This window comes from Hyaena hyaena, unplaced genomic scaffold (assembly GCF_003009895.1).
Source record: "Hyaena hyaena isolate Hyena2069 unplaced genomic scaffold, ASM300989v1 scaffold_606, whole genome shotgun sequence".
Lineage (NCBI taxonomy): Eukaryota > Metazoa > Chordata > Mammalia > Carnivora > Hyaenidae > Hyaena > Hyaena hyaena.
The window spans coordinates 100,913-119,478 of record NW_024081238.1 but is presented as its reverse complement, the minus strand read 5'-3'; the positions used below and the strand labels follow the sequence as shown (position 1 = coordinate 119,478).

The 18,566-nt window shown below is 35.6% G+C and overlaps 1 protein-coding gene across 1 annotated transcript in view; it reads right to left on the bottom strand.

Moving 5' to 3' along the window:
• HMCN1 (hemicentin 1) overlaps positions 1 to 18,566 on the bottom strand; it is a gene marked incomplete at its 5' end in the record, with an annotated part of 345,453 nt that overhangs the window by 247,901 nt on the left and 78,986 nt on the right. Inside the window, 2 exons of the mRNA XM_039257197.1 lie at positions 10,377 to 10,652; positions 15,952 to 16,073. Coding sequence (XP_039113128.1) covers positions 10,377 to 10,652; positions 15,952 to 16,073 — 398 coding nt within the window. The remainder of the gene's footprint in view (positions 1 to 10,376; positions 10,653 to 15,951; positions 16,074 to 18,566) is intronic.

Here is an 18,566-nt window from a genome sequence, read left to right as displayed (position 1 = left end):
CCCACAGAAAATGTGTCCCAATACGTCCATAAACAAAAAGAGCATTGGAAATTCAATTTTAAAAATTGATGCACTGTGTTTGTGTGGTCTGGGGGAAGGAGCACATAGAGTGAAAGCGAGACAGAGTAAAGCATGATTCCTTAAAATAGATCCCAAGTGCCCAGACTCCTGGTCCAGTGCTTTCTTTACCCCAGGAAGCAATTGGAGTCACAGAATCAGGCAAGAAAGGATTTTTATCTTAGTAACTTTCAGTGTTCAAAAGAAGTAGGGCTATAAAGTTCTAGAAGCTTTCCTTAGCCTCCCCCAAAAGAATATGTGTCCAAAAGTTACCTAGTGGAGCAACCAATTGTCAATTGTTGTTGTTTAAAAAGGCATTGAATTACATTTCGGTAAAAAAAAAAAAAAAAAAAAAGTATTTCGAGGCTGTCAGTTTATCCCTGTGATGGAAGATTCCCAAGCTTCTCAATGTTCCTAGTGATAATTTCATGTAATGAGGAATTAAGACTCTGAAGAGAAGATACTCCATTAGGTAGTTTTAGTATCAAGTTTCTTTTTTTCACTTGAGTTCTCACAATAAAATCTAAGTAAATATCCTTATTTTGGAGATAGTTAAAAACCTACATTCAGCCTAACCACTTAATTCATATTTTTGAAAACATAACAGAACAGATTCACAAATGCTCCCCAAATACTTTTTTTCATTGTGGATAATATGTTGAATGATCTAACATTAACACTAGGTGAGAAACTACAAAATAATTAGTATTTAATTACTGAACGTAACTTCTATTGAATTGTACAGACTGTAAAATATATTTTACAGGGTCTCTGACTCTTCTAAATATCTGTGTTTCATGTTGAAAAAGCTAACTTCAAAAAAGTTACATAATGACGGTCATTGAGCCTGAGAATTCCAATTAGTAGCTACATCCTATCCCAACAGATGTGTACCTAGTGATTTAGCTCAATCAGTGTATTTAAAAACATACTGACATTGTCTGAAAATGCATTACTTTCCCTTCTGATTAGGGAGGTAACTCCAGCTAGTTCTGGTGGTAACCAACTTTTAAGTATGAAGCTTGCACAATGAGAGTAACAATTTCACTAAGAATGATTTACAATAGACTGATGTGCTTGTTCATTTAACTTTTCCTTAATTTTCAATGAGTAGAAATGTTAATGGAGTACATTTTAACATCTTTTAAGTTTTTCCATGCTTACTAGAAAGTTCCCATAAAAATGGCCAGGGATTCCTTCCAAAGAGGGAGAGAACAGGATGAAAACTAAAAGCCAACCAATCAACCAAACGAAAACAGAGATCAACTGCCTGAAGAAAGAGGCAGAGGCCACTGAAATCTCAAAGATAATGGAATCAGAGGCATATTTCCAAATGATATCTCATCAATGGAAATACAAAGACCTGGCTATAGCTTTTCCAAAATGGCAGAATTATTCCTGAATGGCAATAATTCCAATGAATTATGAGAGTGGTTAATATACACAGCAGCTGCAATAAATTTCCTAAGACTTCTGCTCTTGCTATTTCTACTTTTCTTTTTTCTCTGGAAAATACTACCGTTGTGGGATCCAATTCAGTAGCCACTAGCCAAATGTCTATTTAAATTCAAATTTAAATTATCTAAAACTAGATCAAATTTCAAAACAAGTTCCTTAAGGAGCATGAGCCACATTTCCAGTGCTCAAGTGCCACATACAGCTAGTAGCTACCACACAGAACAGCACAGGTATACTTCTATCATTGTAGAAAGTTCTATTAGACAGTGCTGGACTGGAGAGAAGGTCTGTTAAATATGAGAGAAAGTAATTTATTCATTGATTTACCAATAGGTGGTGCATTGGCAATAAAACACATAGACAAGGACTAAATCTTGACAGTTACAAGCTGGATTTGCAAAAAATCCCCATACTCAAACACCAATATGGTTAGGAAATACAGTTAATAAGAGAGGGGCAATCATTTCAGAGATAGACAATGATAAATGTAGGCTAAATTCTACTTTAGTGAAAAAATACTAATGGCAAAACACATAAAGATTTCTTTAAAATTTACAATTTTTATTTTCCAATGTAAGATATAAGGCTATGTATATGTAGCAAATGCTTACTCACTTGGTATCCATTTGAATTCCTAGTATAAAATTCCTCATATAAAATTATACTAATTCCTAGGATAAAATTACATATACATGAACACTGTTTCCATATAGTACTAAATTTTTTCTTTCCTTAACAACAACAACAACAAAACCCCATGAATTCAGGAGCTTCTTTGGGTGATTAGTCAAACCAGATTAAGACAATAAATATGACTGATAAGGTTAGAATTTTTAAGGTCTTACTCTTTCTTACTTAGAAAATCTTCAATTAAATGATGACTAGCATTGACTATTGCATTACCTTTTCTTTACTGGTCTCTCTTTATAACAATTTTCCAAAATCACAGAATTTCAAAATAAGAGAAAGTCCATTCTCATTTGACTTGGAGGAAAAAAGGGCCAATCATAATTAGCGTTATTACTTCATGGCATATTAGAAAAATATTATTAAATCTTTATATATATGTACATGTATCTTCTGATCCAAACACAATTATGGCAAAGATATCTTTTGACTATCAAAAGTTTACAATGTAATGCTATTCAGTGCTAAAAAGAAATGAGCTATCAAGGTATGAAAAAAACATGGAGGAACCTTAAATGCAAATTACTAAGTGATACAGGCCAATCTGAAAAGGATCCATACTATATGTGTAAAATTATAAGACATTTTGGAAAAGGCAAAACTCTGGAGACAATGAAAAGATAAGTGGTTTTCTAGGGGATGGGAGGGTGAAACGGAGAGATGAATAGATAGAGCACAGAGGTTTTTAAGGGCAGTGCCAATAAATACTTTGCATGGTACTATAATGATGGATAAATGCCATTATAAATTGGTCCAGACCCACAGAATGTACCATGTCAAGAGTAAACCCTAATGTAAACTACAGACTTTGGGTGATTATGAAGTGTCAGTGCAAGTTCATCAATTGTTAACCAATGTACCACTCTGGTGGGGGATGGTGATAATGGCAAAGGGAAGAGGGTATGTGATCAATCTCTGTAACTTCCTCTCGATTTTGCTGTGAACCTAAGACTACTCTAAAATAATAGTCTCTTTTCCAAAAAGAAGGGTTACGATACTCAAAATGGGATAATTTTATAAAATATGCAACACTTATAGAATCAAAAGTACATAAAAGTAGATCTACACAGCACTTCTTTCAGGAAAGACTTAAAAATCTGGCAGTTAATGGGGCGCCTGGGTGGCTTAGTCGGTTAAGCGTCCGACTTTCGCTTAGGTCATGATCTCGTGGTTCATGGGTTCTAGCCCCGCGTCTGGCTCTGTGCTGACTGTCAGCTCAGAGCCTGGAGCCTGTTTCAGTCTGTGACTCCCTCTCTCTCTGACCCTCCCCTGCTCACGCTGTCTCTCTCTCTCTCTCTCTCCTAGAAATAAATAAATAAATAAAAACATTAAAAAAAAATCTAGCAGTTACTTTATGTTGCTAGACAAATTCATTTGTTACCTTAGTTATCAGGGAAGCCACCCACAATGTGATTGAAAGAACACTTAGCCTCAGAAGTCCAGTGTGAGGTTCAGAATCTCCCATTCTTCCAGTTATCACTTCCTGACTCCCACACTCTCCTTCCCCAACTTAATCATCACCCAAACTCCTCTGACCCTTCTGATTTGTTTCCAATCTATCAGACTCTGCTTTCAACCTCTCTTCTTTCTTTATCCAGCCTAACCCTCACAGAGCTATCACTGCAACCTCAGGGTTTTCTCCCCCAGGGGAACCTTGTTCTTTTGCTGAGCCAACATCACAAAACCACAAACCCAATGATTTTTCTCACTTCTCCATGAAAAAGATCCTGGAAACAGCAGGAAAAAGAAAATCACACCATCCTAGGGACAGACGTCCCTATTCATCTGGACCCCTTACTCTCAGCAAGCCCACATTGCTATGTTCTCATTCTTCTGTGGCTTTACACATGCAATTTTCTCCATCTAGAAGGGCTTTCCTGATTTCTACCTGGGTAATGCTGACTTACATTCCAGCAGATACCTCAGGCACCATTTCCTATGTGAAGCCTTTCTTAACATCCACTCATCACTGAGACAGAATTAAAGGCTCCTAGGTATAATACCCTGGTGAAATTCTTACCACACTATGTTATAAATATTCATCTAATTTACTAATTCCCTTTCTTATATTATAAACTTATTGAGGGGAAGGATGCTGTTCTATCCTCATTTATACCCTCAGCAAAGAGCACAATATCTGACAAAGTTTTGATGAATACATGAATGAATGAATGAATGAATGAATGAATATATAAACAAATAAGACACCAGTGTTGGTCCTTGGTAGACCTGTGTTTTTAGTCAAAACACTCCATGTGTTTCAATATTTGTTTCAGTACTATGAAAAAGTATACTGATGGCTTAGCAGTATTATTTAGATAGTGCTGTAGGACATAGCATAAATGAAGATTCTATCATCATAATGACTATCTATCAGTTTAGCACTATCAATAACCACCAAATGCTCCTAATATATACCTTTCTGCAGATCCAGCAGTATGTACTAAGAACTAATTCAACTTTTATTCATAATAGTCAAATATCACATCCCTTTCCTCATATAAAAAATAGCAAGTTATTATGTTTTTCCTATATTACAAATATCTAATTTGTAGAAACAGAATTCAGTTTTTAACTGGATAATTAGTTTATAAAATAATAACTCCAACATTAATTGATGTTCAGGGGAAATATAACTGAAATAATTTTTTAGTATATGCTATTATAGAAGTATTTTTCAGACTTGCCTTACCCTCAACTTCTCATTCAGACCTCTCACAGACAGGCGAGCATGCAACACAATGTGCTCAATACTGTGTCTGCTCCTTAGCTATTCTGCCAGAACTTGGGTCAAAGGATTTACCAAACTGTTGTGATCTACCTGGCCTACTGTATATGGCATCAGAGAAGGAAGGAATAAGGGAAGCATAGGGAATTAAAATCACAGTGATTTCTCTAACTCATCATTACAAACAATGCTGAGATTTCCAGAGATTCTTAATCCATGCCACAGAAACCTGCAGACATTTGTAACTTTCCTATTGAAAAAAATTCAGGGGGTACGTGGGTGGCTCCACTGGTTAAGCGCCCCACTCTTGATCTCAGCTCAGGTCTTATCTCAGGGTCATGAGTTCAAGTGCTGCATTGGGCTCCTCACTGAGCATGGAGCCTAATTTAAAAAAATTCAGTGTTCTCACTTTCCTATCCATACCCAAGAACCCTTCATATATATTATCATTTTACACTTCTACCTGTCGGTGCCTAGGCTTGCTAACAGCATGTATAGGCATTTCTGTATACAATGCAGAACAATGGAAAGACTCAGCTCAGATCTGGGCTGTGTCACTTGCTGGCTTTGTAGCCTAGGGCAAGCCACTAGGGGTTACATAACCCCATCATAAGTCAAGGAAGATGTATATACTTTATTGAGTAGAATTGCATTGTGTTATAATAGATGCTTTCCTGAAACCATGGAGTCATTAGAATATATTCATCAGATAAAGAAAGTGAATATTAGACTTTTCAGTTTACAGTCACCAGAGAAAGAACTAGGAAAGCAAATATTTCAATGGGAAACTGCATTTTCCTTGGATATCCAATGAATATTTGATATTAAACTTCACTAGATTATTTTCCTTCAAATCTAAAGGCCTCCAACTTACTCCTTAGTAGATCTATAGTACAGAAAGCAACAAAAGCCAGTATCTTAATAGAGCATGCTATTCATTTGTGCTGATTCATATTGGAACATCAAACAACAAAGGCAATGAATACAATTAACTTTTGACAGCAAGTAATGATTTGAGGTTTTCATTTTAAGTGTATGGTTTCATCTTATCTAAGTGAAATCCATAAAGATGGTACTAGTATTTAAAACAGGCATATACATGTCTCAGGTCAACTTCCAACAACAAAAGCCTAGCTAGCAAGACTTTAGTGTATCAAAATATCTAAGAAAAGAGAAAAGCAAATAAAAAGCAGTTTTTGTTGTTTAATCATGGATATCACATTCTATAAATCACAATTTATTTCTGTGAAAATCTTGCAAAGGGAAAAATCAATGAGATTGTCACAGCTCTGTCCCTGGGCTATTCAGTATAAGAAAACATAATTTAATTATCAACTGAAATTCTGCATTTATTCTTTTTGCTTGACCTCACTTTGTTTCAGAAAAGATTTAAAATGGCTTATTCTACAGAATATAGTCCCCAAAATTTCCAGACCCGTAAGCTTTCAAGTATGAATTTCTGTATTGATAAAAGTTCTAACTTGATACTTTGAGAGGCATTATTTCTTAATTTATTTTCTTAATTATTCCTTATTTTTACACTATCTCTTATTAACTTTCTTAATTGTACCTTAATTATTTTAAATATATAATTGTGATAAAACAAATTTATGGAATATTTAGCAAAGAAAGAAAACACATTACCCATAGCTAATTCAATATCCCAATAAAATTAATGTGATCACTTTCCAAAAATTGTAAAGTCTATTTACACAAAGTTTTTAAATAATTAAAAGCATTCCTATTAAATACTTTTTTTAAGTACATAAAAGCATAAGTAAGAAGGTCAATATAGTTCCACTGTCCCCAAACAAGCAATGGTCAATCTCATATTCAATTTTTGTCTACATCAGTCTGGTTTTATCCCCCCTTTCCTCTCATAACTGTGGGTGGCTTCAGTTTGTTTGTTTATATGTTTGACTAGCCGGACTTCTGAGTCTTGTAAGCTCTGCTTGAGGAAATCCCCTTTTGGAAGAATTTCCTGTATCTAATTATGCCACTATTGCACAATGAGGAATTCTCATAATGAAGAAAGCATATCAACCATTCACATTGTCTCATGCTCATTACGTGACTGATTCAAACAGCCACAGTTTCTAGGATTGGTGTTTCTTCTCAAGGCTCTTCTCACAGAATGATAATGAGCCTAATATCACTAAGGGAAATGAGAATGATGGAAAAGGGTCACTAGGACACTTGCTTCTTCTACGGCAGGACTCAAAATTCCATGATGCTGCCCCAGTTGAGGTCTTTGAAGTGTCCATGGTCTAAGCAAGAATTAAAGTCCCACTGGGAACATTGGAATGGCTGATTCTAGGATGGAAAAAGGAATAATCTGATTTTATCTGCCTTTCTGCTTTCCCCTAAGAGAATAAAGAATTTCTTCCCAAATGAGAGAACATATTCAGACCTAAGAATCAAACTACGACAAATATTCATTGCAATTATTTTCTAGTCTTCAGGATATCTGAGAAGTCTAACACCAGTCTGATTTTATCCTTCTGTTTATAACATATTGGGTTAGTGAATGTAGGCTTGTGGAGTTTTTTCCCTTGTACTAATAATTTGAAATTTCAGCCAAGATGTGTCTAGATGAAATTCTCTCTTCATTGACCTTGCTTGATTTGATCACCCATGACAATTTTTTTAATCTTCCCTAGGATAATTTTCCTCAACTATATCTTTTTATATTTCTTTGGTGTCACTTGTCTTCGTTATATAAATAGATATGCTATATACCTATACAGCTTGAAGTTCCAAGTTCCAGTCTCTGCTTTTTATTTCTACTTAAAAAACTACAACATATTACTCACTCATAATTTTTTTCCTCGACATTCTGAAAGAACTTAAGTTTGTGCACCACATTCCTGATTTATATTTATGTAGTATAAATTCTGATTTTTAGTGCCTCTGATTCAAATTTGCAATATAATATTCATTTTAACATCAAATCCCTTCTTATTTCTTCCATCACACTTGTTGTTGACCTTTCACATCCGCCACTTTTTCCTTTATCATTCTGTACTCTTGCTCAAATGAGGATAGGTCTCTTAGAAAGACAATGGTGACACCAAACATTTTTTTCCCCAGGATCTAGAATGAACTGCTTTCAAAAGCATCCATTTCTTTCAAGACTGTCCCTCCTTATTTGTTCCCCAGTATTATTTCCTTAGGTCCAATGTCTTATTTTCTTTTTCCTGTTTCAATAACTTTCTGTTTATTCATGCTCAAATTAGGTGACATCAAATCCAGACCCAGTGTGTCAACAAAGTGCTTGGATGACCCAACTACTGTACTAGTTGAATTGCGTTTGCAGTTCAGACTAAGTAACTTAGTCTGATGTCTAACTAACTGAGTTAGTCTGATGTGCACAGCTCCTTGAACAATTCTCGTCTACGATGCTCTTCTGGCTGAGACTAGGCTGCTCCAATCTGCTACGATCTGTCTCTAAAATCACTAGCTGACACTCCTGTCAATGTTTCTCATTTCCAAATATTTTCATTTGGAGAGAAACATATATCCTAGGTTACAGTTCTCTGCGAGGGTCCAGTTGCTTATCCACTTCCTGTCCTACTACAGTTTTCCTTACTGGATGGTGATAACCATCAATATGTGTGAGGCAACAGCATTATGGCTTTCTAAAGAGAAACGTTTTCTTTTTCAGCAAAGTATGAAACAGAAGGACAAAGGTACATCCACTCAGCTTTCATGTGAACATAAAAAAGATGCATCATTGATTGAGATTTTCATTATATTGACCTTCAAATATAAAGATTACATATGCATATTTTATATATACATATGTATATAAATAAAATCTTTATTATATATTTATAAATATATATTTATTTACTATAAATAAATCTTTATCTTCCCCCCAATTTTACTACTGTTAATTGCCACTGGGTTTTGGTATTCTTCAGTTTGTCTTTTTGAGGTCCTCATTGATATTTTACACTTAGATGAGGAGAGGTGGCAGCAGCCACAGATATCCTATTTTAAACCAGAAAATATGTGCCTTGGATAATTCTTTATCCATGGAAGTTTGAGAATCACTGGTCTTAGCAAGTAAATAGGATGCTAATACACTGAAAAGTTAACTTGGGGAAAGTAGGAAGGTTCTGATTTTAGTTTACAATCCCATTCTAAGGGACTTCAGTGAAGAACCAAGATCAAATTTTGCAAAGTTCATTAGCATTTTGTTCTATCTGAGACAATCAGCTTAGTAAAAAACAGTTTCAAAATTCTGGTTACTCGGGTTACCACTTGGATTGACTCAAATGATCTAGGCTGTCGACCATGTGGAAATGCAGTGAACCATCTACAAAAGCAGTGTTTCCCTAAAGGTTTCACCAGATCCACTAACAAAAGATGTACATTCAGACTGCAGAACAGGTCTCAACTACCAGCAAGAAAACTAGACTCAGATGCCAACCAATTTGCGAATTCTCATAGTAGTTTCACTTTTCTGCTACCAATAACACTAACACTAGCCTTGAGTCTCAGTGGTCATTCTCTTAGATAACCTTGTTAAAAAAATCATCTGAGAGTATTACTTCAAGCATGTTATAAAGTTGTTTCTGATGCCATAACCAAACAGCCTGACACAATCCTGATGCAATCTGTCTCCCGCATTGAAGATCTGAAATGAAATATTCTGTTGAGGTAGCAATCGAATCTTTCAGCTTAACAGTGTAAAACTGCCAATAGTAATTTTCTCATTACATTAAGGCTCTCAGCTGGCCTACAGATGTTCAGAAGCCAAATATGATTCTACTGAAAGAGATTCTTTGGAACAGACTAACCTTCTTTTGATAGTTCTAAACGATGTATATATATACACACACACACACACACACACACACACACTCATTTAGTCTGTAAAGGCAAAATGAAATATTGGCTTACTCTTAGTTTATTATCTTGTGTATAAGATAAATAAGATAAAAACAACCCTGCTAATATTTAGTAATATTTCATCAAGATGAGAAACATATTAAATCTTACTTTAAAAAGATATAAGTAAATTAGTTACATCAGAAATAATGTAATACTCAAGTTGGGAAAGACTTTTTTAACCAATTATTGAAACAATTAGAATTTCTTTTAGGTCTGCGTAACAAACTGGAGAATTTAAAACTATCAAACCATCCAGAGACCATTTCTATTTACATTTTCTTAAAATAAAGGTGTCCAACTCTAGGACTGGCTGTGTTTGCCTTAAAAAGTCACCTATATGTCAGTGATGTTTTAGTTTCCAGTAGGTCAGCTTCAGGCCACGTAAGATCCATAAGGACTCCTATCATTCAAAATCGGCATTGTTTGGGTAGATATTGTCATTCTCATAGACAACTTAAGGGAAAAGGGAAACCAAACTTAAGGGGATAGGGATCAAAGAAAGAAGAGAGAAAGACACTGTAGCCCTGAAGTTGCCCTACACACACACCTTGCACTGTGAGGAAAACCGAAGCAGCTGATGATCCTCCTTCATTGGAGACGACACAGTGATACTCTCCGGCATCGCCCAGCTTCACACTCCTTAGCTCCAGCGACAGGTTAGCCAAGACCCTCATCCTTGTGGGGTCTGCCAGCCTCACATCTCTGTCATTCCTCTGCCAGGTTACATTGTAATCCACTGCGCTGATGACGAGACATGTCAAAACTGCTCTTTCTCCAGGAGTGACTGTGACATTATCAGGCACTTGGATGACTGGAGGGGGCTCTGTATGCAATGAAAAGATTCAAATCAAGAGACCCTAATATCCATTCTGCTCCCCTATAGAGATGGTTTAAAAATGTAATGAGCGTATATTGAGAACCTTGTAGGGAAGACGCAGTAGCAGAGAGCTTATTAATTAGTACATATGTCTATGACCCCAAGAAACTTATCATCTAGTTAAAAGATACTTTAAAAAAGTAGTGTAGTGCATGTTCTTAAAAAAAATTGAGCATCTGATTTTTATCACATTTGCCAAACACTGTGGTTTTAGATGTATGTCTTTAATGTGAAGATTTGAATGTTCTCCAGTTGAAAACACCTTAGTGTATAATATCACAGGGTACTTGTAACCTGAAGACACCATGCACAGAATATGTTTTTAGTTCTCTTAATCCTCAATTGAAAAAAAAAAAAAGTAGTGCTTGTTCACATGCCAAAGCATACCCAAGTCTAAATTTATAAATTATAGATGTGAGAATCAAAAAGACTTGGCAAAAGGCTATCACTAGGCTAATTTAGGATTGTGGAATGAGGCAAATGTTTTTGAGTTTTGAAGAAAAGTAGCATTTATGGACTTTTAAAATTTTAAAATGCTCATTTAATGTTTTAAAGAAAAGAGGACACAAAGGATGGAAGACAATAGTATATTAAATATGATAGTATTGGCTTCAAAGGGCTACAATGCCATTAAGAAGACACAGCGCAACAGCAGAAAAATGTTACGCCGGAGGCACAAGGGATGTTTTGATGTAAGACAAGTTAAGAGGTTAAGACAAGTTAAGAGACAAGTTAAGAGTTATTAAGAGACCTTTAATAAAATTGTACATATAAAACCTTGCACACAAAAGGTATTGAGTAAGGCATGCACATTTTGAACGCGGCCAAAAGCCACATACTAATCAAATATATACCCAACATTCTAGAAATATTACTCTAGTTAGGTTTGAGAATAAATACAAATGTCCCTCTAAAACATACTCTGTCCAAATGCTTTAAACGATCTGCTGTAACCAGCCATTATTCAGCAATAATACAGCAATAAAACTGTGGTGAGCCATGCTAGCTGGAAACCCATGTGCCTGTTTTAGTTTAAACATGAAAGAGTATCAGATACTTAAGATCAAATTTTATTCTTCACTTAAAGCCATATATAAGTGCAGATGAATCATAAGCCTAGGGAAAAAAAAAACCTGGAAGTAATTTGTCAAAATCATAGTGGTAATCTCTGAGGGATAGAAACGTGTATATTTTTCATATTTTCCTTTATATTTATCCGTGTTTTCCGAGCAATTAGAAGAGTAGATCCTATTTTAAATTATCTTTTAAAAAAACAAAATTTTATCGTTCTGCTATTTTTTTTTTACAAATAGTTTATTGTTAAGTTGGTTTCCATATAATTCCCTGTGCTCATCCCCACAAGTGCCCTCCTCGAAGCCCATCACCCCCCTACACACACACCCATCAGTCCTCAGTTTATTCTCAGCATTCAAGAGTCTCTCATGGTTTGCCTCTCTCCCTCTCCCCCACTATCTCCCCCCTTCTTCTCCCCCACGGTCATTCTGTTATGTTTTTAAAATCTCTTAAGAAAATGGTTTGATGAATCAAGTAGAAAGAGTCGATGACAAAGCTAGAAAGCTCTGGAGTCTGGTTAGGCTTGACAGAATATATGAGATGCTTTGATAAATTTGAATTTCAGATAAACATCAAATATTTTAGAATACATTTGTCTCATGAAATATATTAGACATACTTATATGAAATTCAAATTTAACTGGGCACTCTATGTTTTCATTTGCTGAATCGGTCAACCATAGGGTTGCCTCTTGCCTAGTTCTATCCCTAGGTATGTGACGTTAGATGAGTCAACATTCATAGCATTTGCTTCCCTGTCTGGAAAATGAGATAATTAAATTAGGTTATCTCAAACACCTTTCTAGTTCTGACATTCTATGACTCTAACATACAAGACGGTATAGACCATCAAAGACTTGAAAGTAATCATAAGTAAGTCTATCGAGATCTTTATGAAGGCTACATGATGTTTGTATGGTTTTCCTTTTTGTTCTTTTGAAGCAAACTTCCTCAACTAGGCAGTATGGTTTGAGATTATTAGAAAATGTAAAAACCTATATTAGGCATGTAGGGAAGGCTGGGCATATGCCCAGATCCTTCTTAAGGATCCTTCCCCAGCTGCTATGATTCTTGGTTACATACAGCTCATAGCCAAGGGAGCTACCACACTCAGGGTAAAGCCCCCCTTTCCAGGGCAGCCCTGTGACCACTTAACAAGGAAACGAAGGACCAGCTCTCTTGCCTCGACTGCGGGCCATGCCCGCTCCACAATTCCCTGTGGGATCAGTAAGGTCCTGGTAGTGACTACACCACAATTTAAATTCTTCTACTTCTGTTACTCCCTTAATGGTGTTTTTTTCCTAGAAAATTCCCCCAAGAACCATCTTGCATACAAACCCCACCTCAGAGTCTATTCCCTCTCCAAACATAAATTGAAATATGCAAAATGCTAACTTTCTAATAACATATGGGAACAGACAAGATTTGAAATAATGACATACAGTATCACTGCTGCCTAAATAACTAGAGATAATAGATAGCATACACACTGAGATATTTATGCTTGCATAAATAAATTTGTGGGGTTGGGGGGCATGATGAGGGACAATGACGATGGTGTGCAAAGGAGGCCAAGATAATGGATTATCAGAAATAGCCTGGTCCTGGAAGTTTGAAGGATAGCCCTTCCTAAGTAAAAGAATGACTAAGCTTAGAATTATGGAACCAGAGATGAAACCTCAAAACCTCAGAACTGAGAGAAGAAAGACAAGTAGAGGCCTTGTGACATTAGGTAAACATCACTGAACAGAGAGTCAGGAGGCCAGGAACCTTCTTCTCATCCCTATAACCATAATGGGTCATCACCTGCTCTAAGCCTCAGTTTCTTTAGCTACAGAATGACCAGGTGGTATGAGACTATTTCCAAGTCTTATCTTGTTCTAATACAACATCCTGCAATCATAATTTAAGATTGTCTGTCACTGATATGTCCCTGACAAGTTTTCTGTATTCCCAGTATTTGATGTAAACCCAGAATTTTAGTACTCTATATGTGTACATCAGGGGAGGGCACTGTGTTAAGAAAGAAATTCATTAGAGAAGATTAATATAGCTTTGTAACTGTACTAAACTATCAACTATTCCCTGAAAAGAAAGAGCTTTTCATGCTTCTGCAACTCTATTCATTTGTTTCTGTATGTTTATATGTAATAAAAGAAGTACAAGGCTTTTTATACCCATTTTGCATTTAAAACATTCATTAATCAACTTTTACACAAACTAAAAATCCTTACATATGTCAGCTAGAAGAAAATGCTGGAAAAAAAAAAGTAGGGTAACATATTGGCAAAACTTTAGCTTTCCTTCAAAGTGCGCTTGGTGCCCCTTGACTTTACAAAATAAATTAGCGTCCATAGTGACACAAGAACATCACCATCTCAGAAAGCCTTGTTTTCCAACACTCCTTTCCAAAACATAAGATCTAACTGTCCTGTCAATTTGCACCCGATATGCTAACTGCTGGGATCTCAATTTAGGCGACAGGGGATTCACAAGTGGGTGGGGGTGGGAGGCAACAGTGAGCCCGGCAAGAATCGTCTACTCTTCCAAGTTCAAAAGGGCTCTTTCTTGCTTGTCACTTCTGCCATTATAGTCACTGCCATTACCATCGGTGCTTCTGCTCCTTCTCTCATAATTGACTGAGGGGGACATAATTCCTGAAAACTGGCTTGGGCACACTGTAACTTCCTAGTGATACCCCTGCTTGGCTCGCACAAATTAAACTGACGGGGCATGTGTGCAACACACATATGGAAGTTCCTGACGACACAGAGCCAAATTCTTAAGAGTCAGTTCACAAATCCTTACTGGCACTTCCTAGTTGTTTACGCAAGATGTCTAAATCAACTCACTCCAACTCTTTCCCTGGTGTCTTTCTCTCAATTAATATTGTTGGGGGAAAAAAGTCAAGGGCTCAACTGTTTGTTTTCCCAGAAGCTGAGGAACGTTGACACAGTTCCAATGCTTCTCATAATTACTGGCGATGAAAAAAAAAAATGAATAGTTTATGATGCATGTCAACTGAATCGTTTCAGGAGACAAACTTTATTTTTCTAAGAGTAAGACAATACAAATAAGTACACGCCAAGGAGAACTGCTTGCATGCCTCTGTTTTAAAGTGCAGCTTGGACTTACTGATAACAAACATAAATCCTAGACTTATAAACAGTCCTACATTGGCTTTTGTCTTAAGTTGTCTCAAGAAAGGGCACATCCACACTAAAAGCAGGTATAGGCAATGTTATAAACTCAGCAGCTACATTTAGGTAAACATAAGGTTAGCATTAAACACACAGCAACACTAGTCTATAAGGCACGTAGAAAATAATTCAATCAAAACAAACTTTCCAATAAATTCTAGATATATGCTGAGTAAGTAGCTCAAATCCTGGTCATTGATTAAAAATGATACTCTTTTAAAGGAAACTTGATTTTTTCACAAAAATATATTCTACCTTAGAAACATGATTAAACGAAACATGATTTTTTCACAAAATATATTCTACCTTAGAAAGCAATGAGTTTTGCCTCCCACTTATTCATAGGAAATGGATTATTTACTGTAAAATAATTAGCATTTCTTCCACTCTTCTTAATACCAATATTGTAGCCACTGAGGCCCTGTGTTTCTTGAACATGATCACTCTCATTATTGTCTTGAATTTAATGTCAGAATGCACTCACAAAAGCAGTATGCTTATTACAAATATGGGAAAGAAAAAGGGAAATTTAACCTTGTTATTCCCAGAATAGATCTCTCCCTTTTCTTAAACTTTATCCCTTCCTTTCTCTAAATTTCTTTAAATTTGAATAAAAATGCTATGTGGTCATTTCAAAAAATATTTATTAAGAGCCCTATGATAATAACGATAATCGTACAAGAATAATAACAAGGATAGCTAAGGTCTATTAAGTGTTTCTATGTGCCAGACTCTCTTTTGTGTGACTTACATATACTATCTCATTTATCCTCACGTTTCCCAATGAGATAAGAGACTGCTACACTGATAGTTATCTTCATAGTATAGTTTAGGAAACCAAGGCACTGAGTCCTTAAGTGACTGGCCCAAGGAACTCACAGCTAATATGTAGTGAAGCCAGGATTGGCAACATCCCATTTCCATAGCTGCATTAATTTCCAGGCTACTGCAAATCCATTAGTGATAATTACCTGACACATCAAAAAATGTCTGTGCCCGTCCAGTCCCCGCACTGCTGACAGCGATGCACTCATACGCGCCTTCATCAGACAAAGTGACCTTTTCAATCTCCCAGTTCACACTGGCAGATTCTCTGGGGCAAGAAAACAGAAACCATTTTAGGCTATGACAAAAACAAGACAGAGTTGAAAGCAGTGATTTTTTATAAAGTATTATTTTGGAAGTATTCATTCTAAAGAACATTGTAAAAATAAGCAGATGAAACTACAGAGTTCTTCATAACTTAAAGTAATGCACCTTTTAATTAGAAAGTTAAGCTCTCTAAGCAAAAGGCACACCAAAGGCAATAAGATATGGAACTTGTGAATTTCTTTAGGGAAACATTTTCTGCCTATGTGAAAATACAAGATAAAGATTTAATAGAGAAACACTCCTTAAATTCTCTCTCCTTCCATATTATTTCCAGTTTTGGGTCATGTTCAGTGGGGGTTCTTAACCAAAGCAATTCAACAAGGTAATTCATGAGTTTGAAGGTAGAAAATTGATGTTTTGATCCCAAAAAGTTCCCTTTAATTTTCTTATATATAACTTCCATATAAGATTATGGAACATATCCAGTTCAATCTATGTATACATTGACAAAAGAAAAAAATTATCAGTTTTATTATCAGATCTGTCATTTAGGTTAAAAAATCCGTTTGCTATAATATGTATCCATTCATTGAATAAATACGTATTCTTTGGCCTTTAAGACTATTCAAATTGCTTTCTGTTTTTGGAAGTTGTCTAAGTAATATTTAATTCTGATAGATATTTCATATCTAATTAGATAATAGATATTAATAGACACTTAAAATCTCTCAATAATCTACAAAATAGGCATTATCTTAATTTAAAATAGAATTAAAAACCACAACTAATTTCATAATTTTCTTCTTACATTCAGCCATAGCTATTTATACCCTACTTAAACATTCAAGACATAGATGAGATGAAGAGCCCATTGCAGAGTCAAAGACACCTTACACTTAAGTCTAAAAGTGGTATGAGACATAATATCACAGTAATGACTCCAGATCTCCAAAAAAAAAAAACATACCTGTCATCAAAAAAACATGAAGAACTCACTGAGCTCTTAATGTATATTTAGCACTGACCTAGACTTTGTAAGAGAAAGTGAAGGCACAGGTTCCTGTACATCAGAAAAGGGACAGAATAAGCAAAGTCCATATATTCACTTTAATGTTTCCTTTCAACTGTGTATGCACCAGGTGTCAGAGTCCTTACTGTCCCATTCAGATGAAAAAGGAATATGAGTGGACTCTAAGCCATAGCAATCACGTAAGCTATATCTTTAATGCTTAAAGAGCAGTAAGCTAAGCCCAGAGTTCCAACTGTCATCATCTAGGAGGTACTGGTAAATTCAGGGAGGCAGAAATTTGAAAAACAGTGTATTATGTTTTCTGCAATGCCTATTTCAGGCCCAGGCATCCACTACATTTCATCAAAACTTAGACACATGGATATTTTAGAAACAGATAGTGACAATTCTTCTAGTCCCAGGTCCCTCAAAAAACAAGTAAGTTGAGATTCAGGAAGAAGGACAAGTAATTAGTTCAAAGGCATGTAACCAGTGTCAGATGACTTAAAGAATATTCTTGACAATGATACTTGCTCCTCTCTTATTTATGAAATATTACATGAAATTCTCTTTTTTCATGTAGTCTTCTCAGTTAACATTAAAACTCTATGGCCACAATAAGAAATTTTGAAGGCATGATCTTTGGAATAAGGAAAGAACATGTCAAATAGAAATGTGTCCTGCTGCTAATGCAAACTAATTCTCTCTTACATCCCCTAGTGTCCATAGCGACTCACATAACAAAGATTAAGTCACATGTCTCAAGTTATTAGGAAATCTAGGGCAGAGACATGTGAGTGAATCAGGGTTACAGTATCAATCCATCACCACCCATGCCAAATTCTGTCTTTAGCCTCTCACATACAAAGAGCTTAATATATGTCAGCAAGGCATGTCACATCTCTGAGCCACAGAGCTGGAAAAATGAAAGAATTCTTGTGGCTTACCTCCCAGGAATTGTGTGGAATTAATGAATTAATGTTTATAAAGAATCTCAAGTGTCTTTGAAACATGTTACTATTTAAACATGAAGCAGAATGATTTGATTTCATCAGGCAGTTATGTAGCTTCATCATTTAATATCCTGGTCGGTTATGTTGCTGGTTATTAAACATGGAGTTTAGGGAATCATCAAGACACACAATATTAAAAAAGTAGCAGGAAATAATACAGTTGAATCTTCAAAGAGTGGAATTTTTTTCTAAAGTTATACTGAACATTCCTGCCATAGTTTTTGCCTACAATGACTCCCTAAAGAGATTAAATAGGCTAATACTGTCAAATATTTAGCATTTTATGCAAGTTATTTATATTAGTATTGAATTAACAGCACGGAAATTTTGTAAAGTAATCCCTAGAGTTTTTCTCCAAATACAGTTTGTTTCATTAGGAAGATTTAAAAAAAAAAACACTTTTTTTCCCCAGAAATCATCCTCCAGATTTCAAGATCTACTTAATTTTCTCACAGATTTATACTTATCTAAA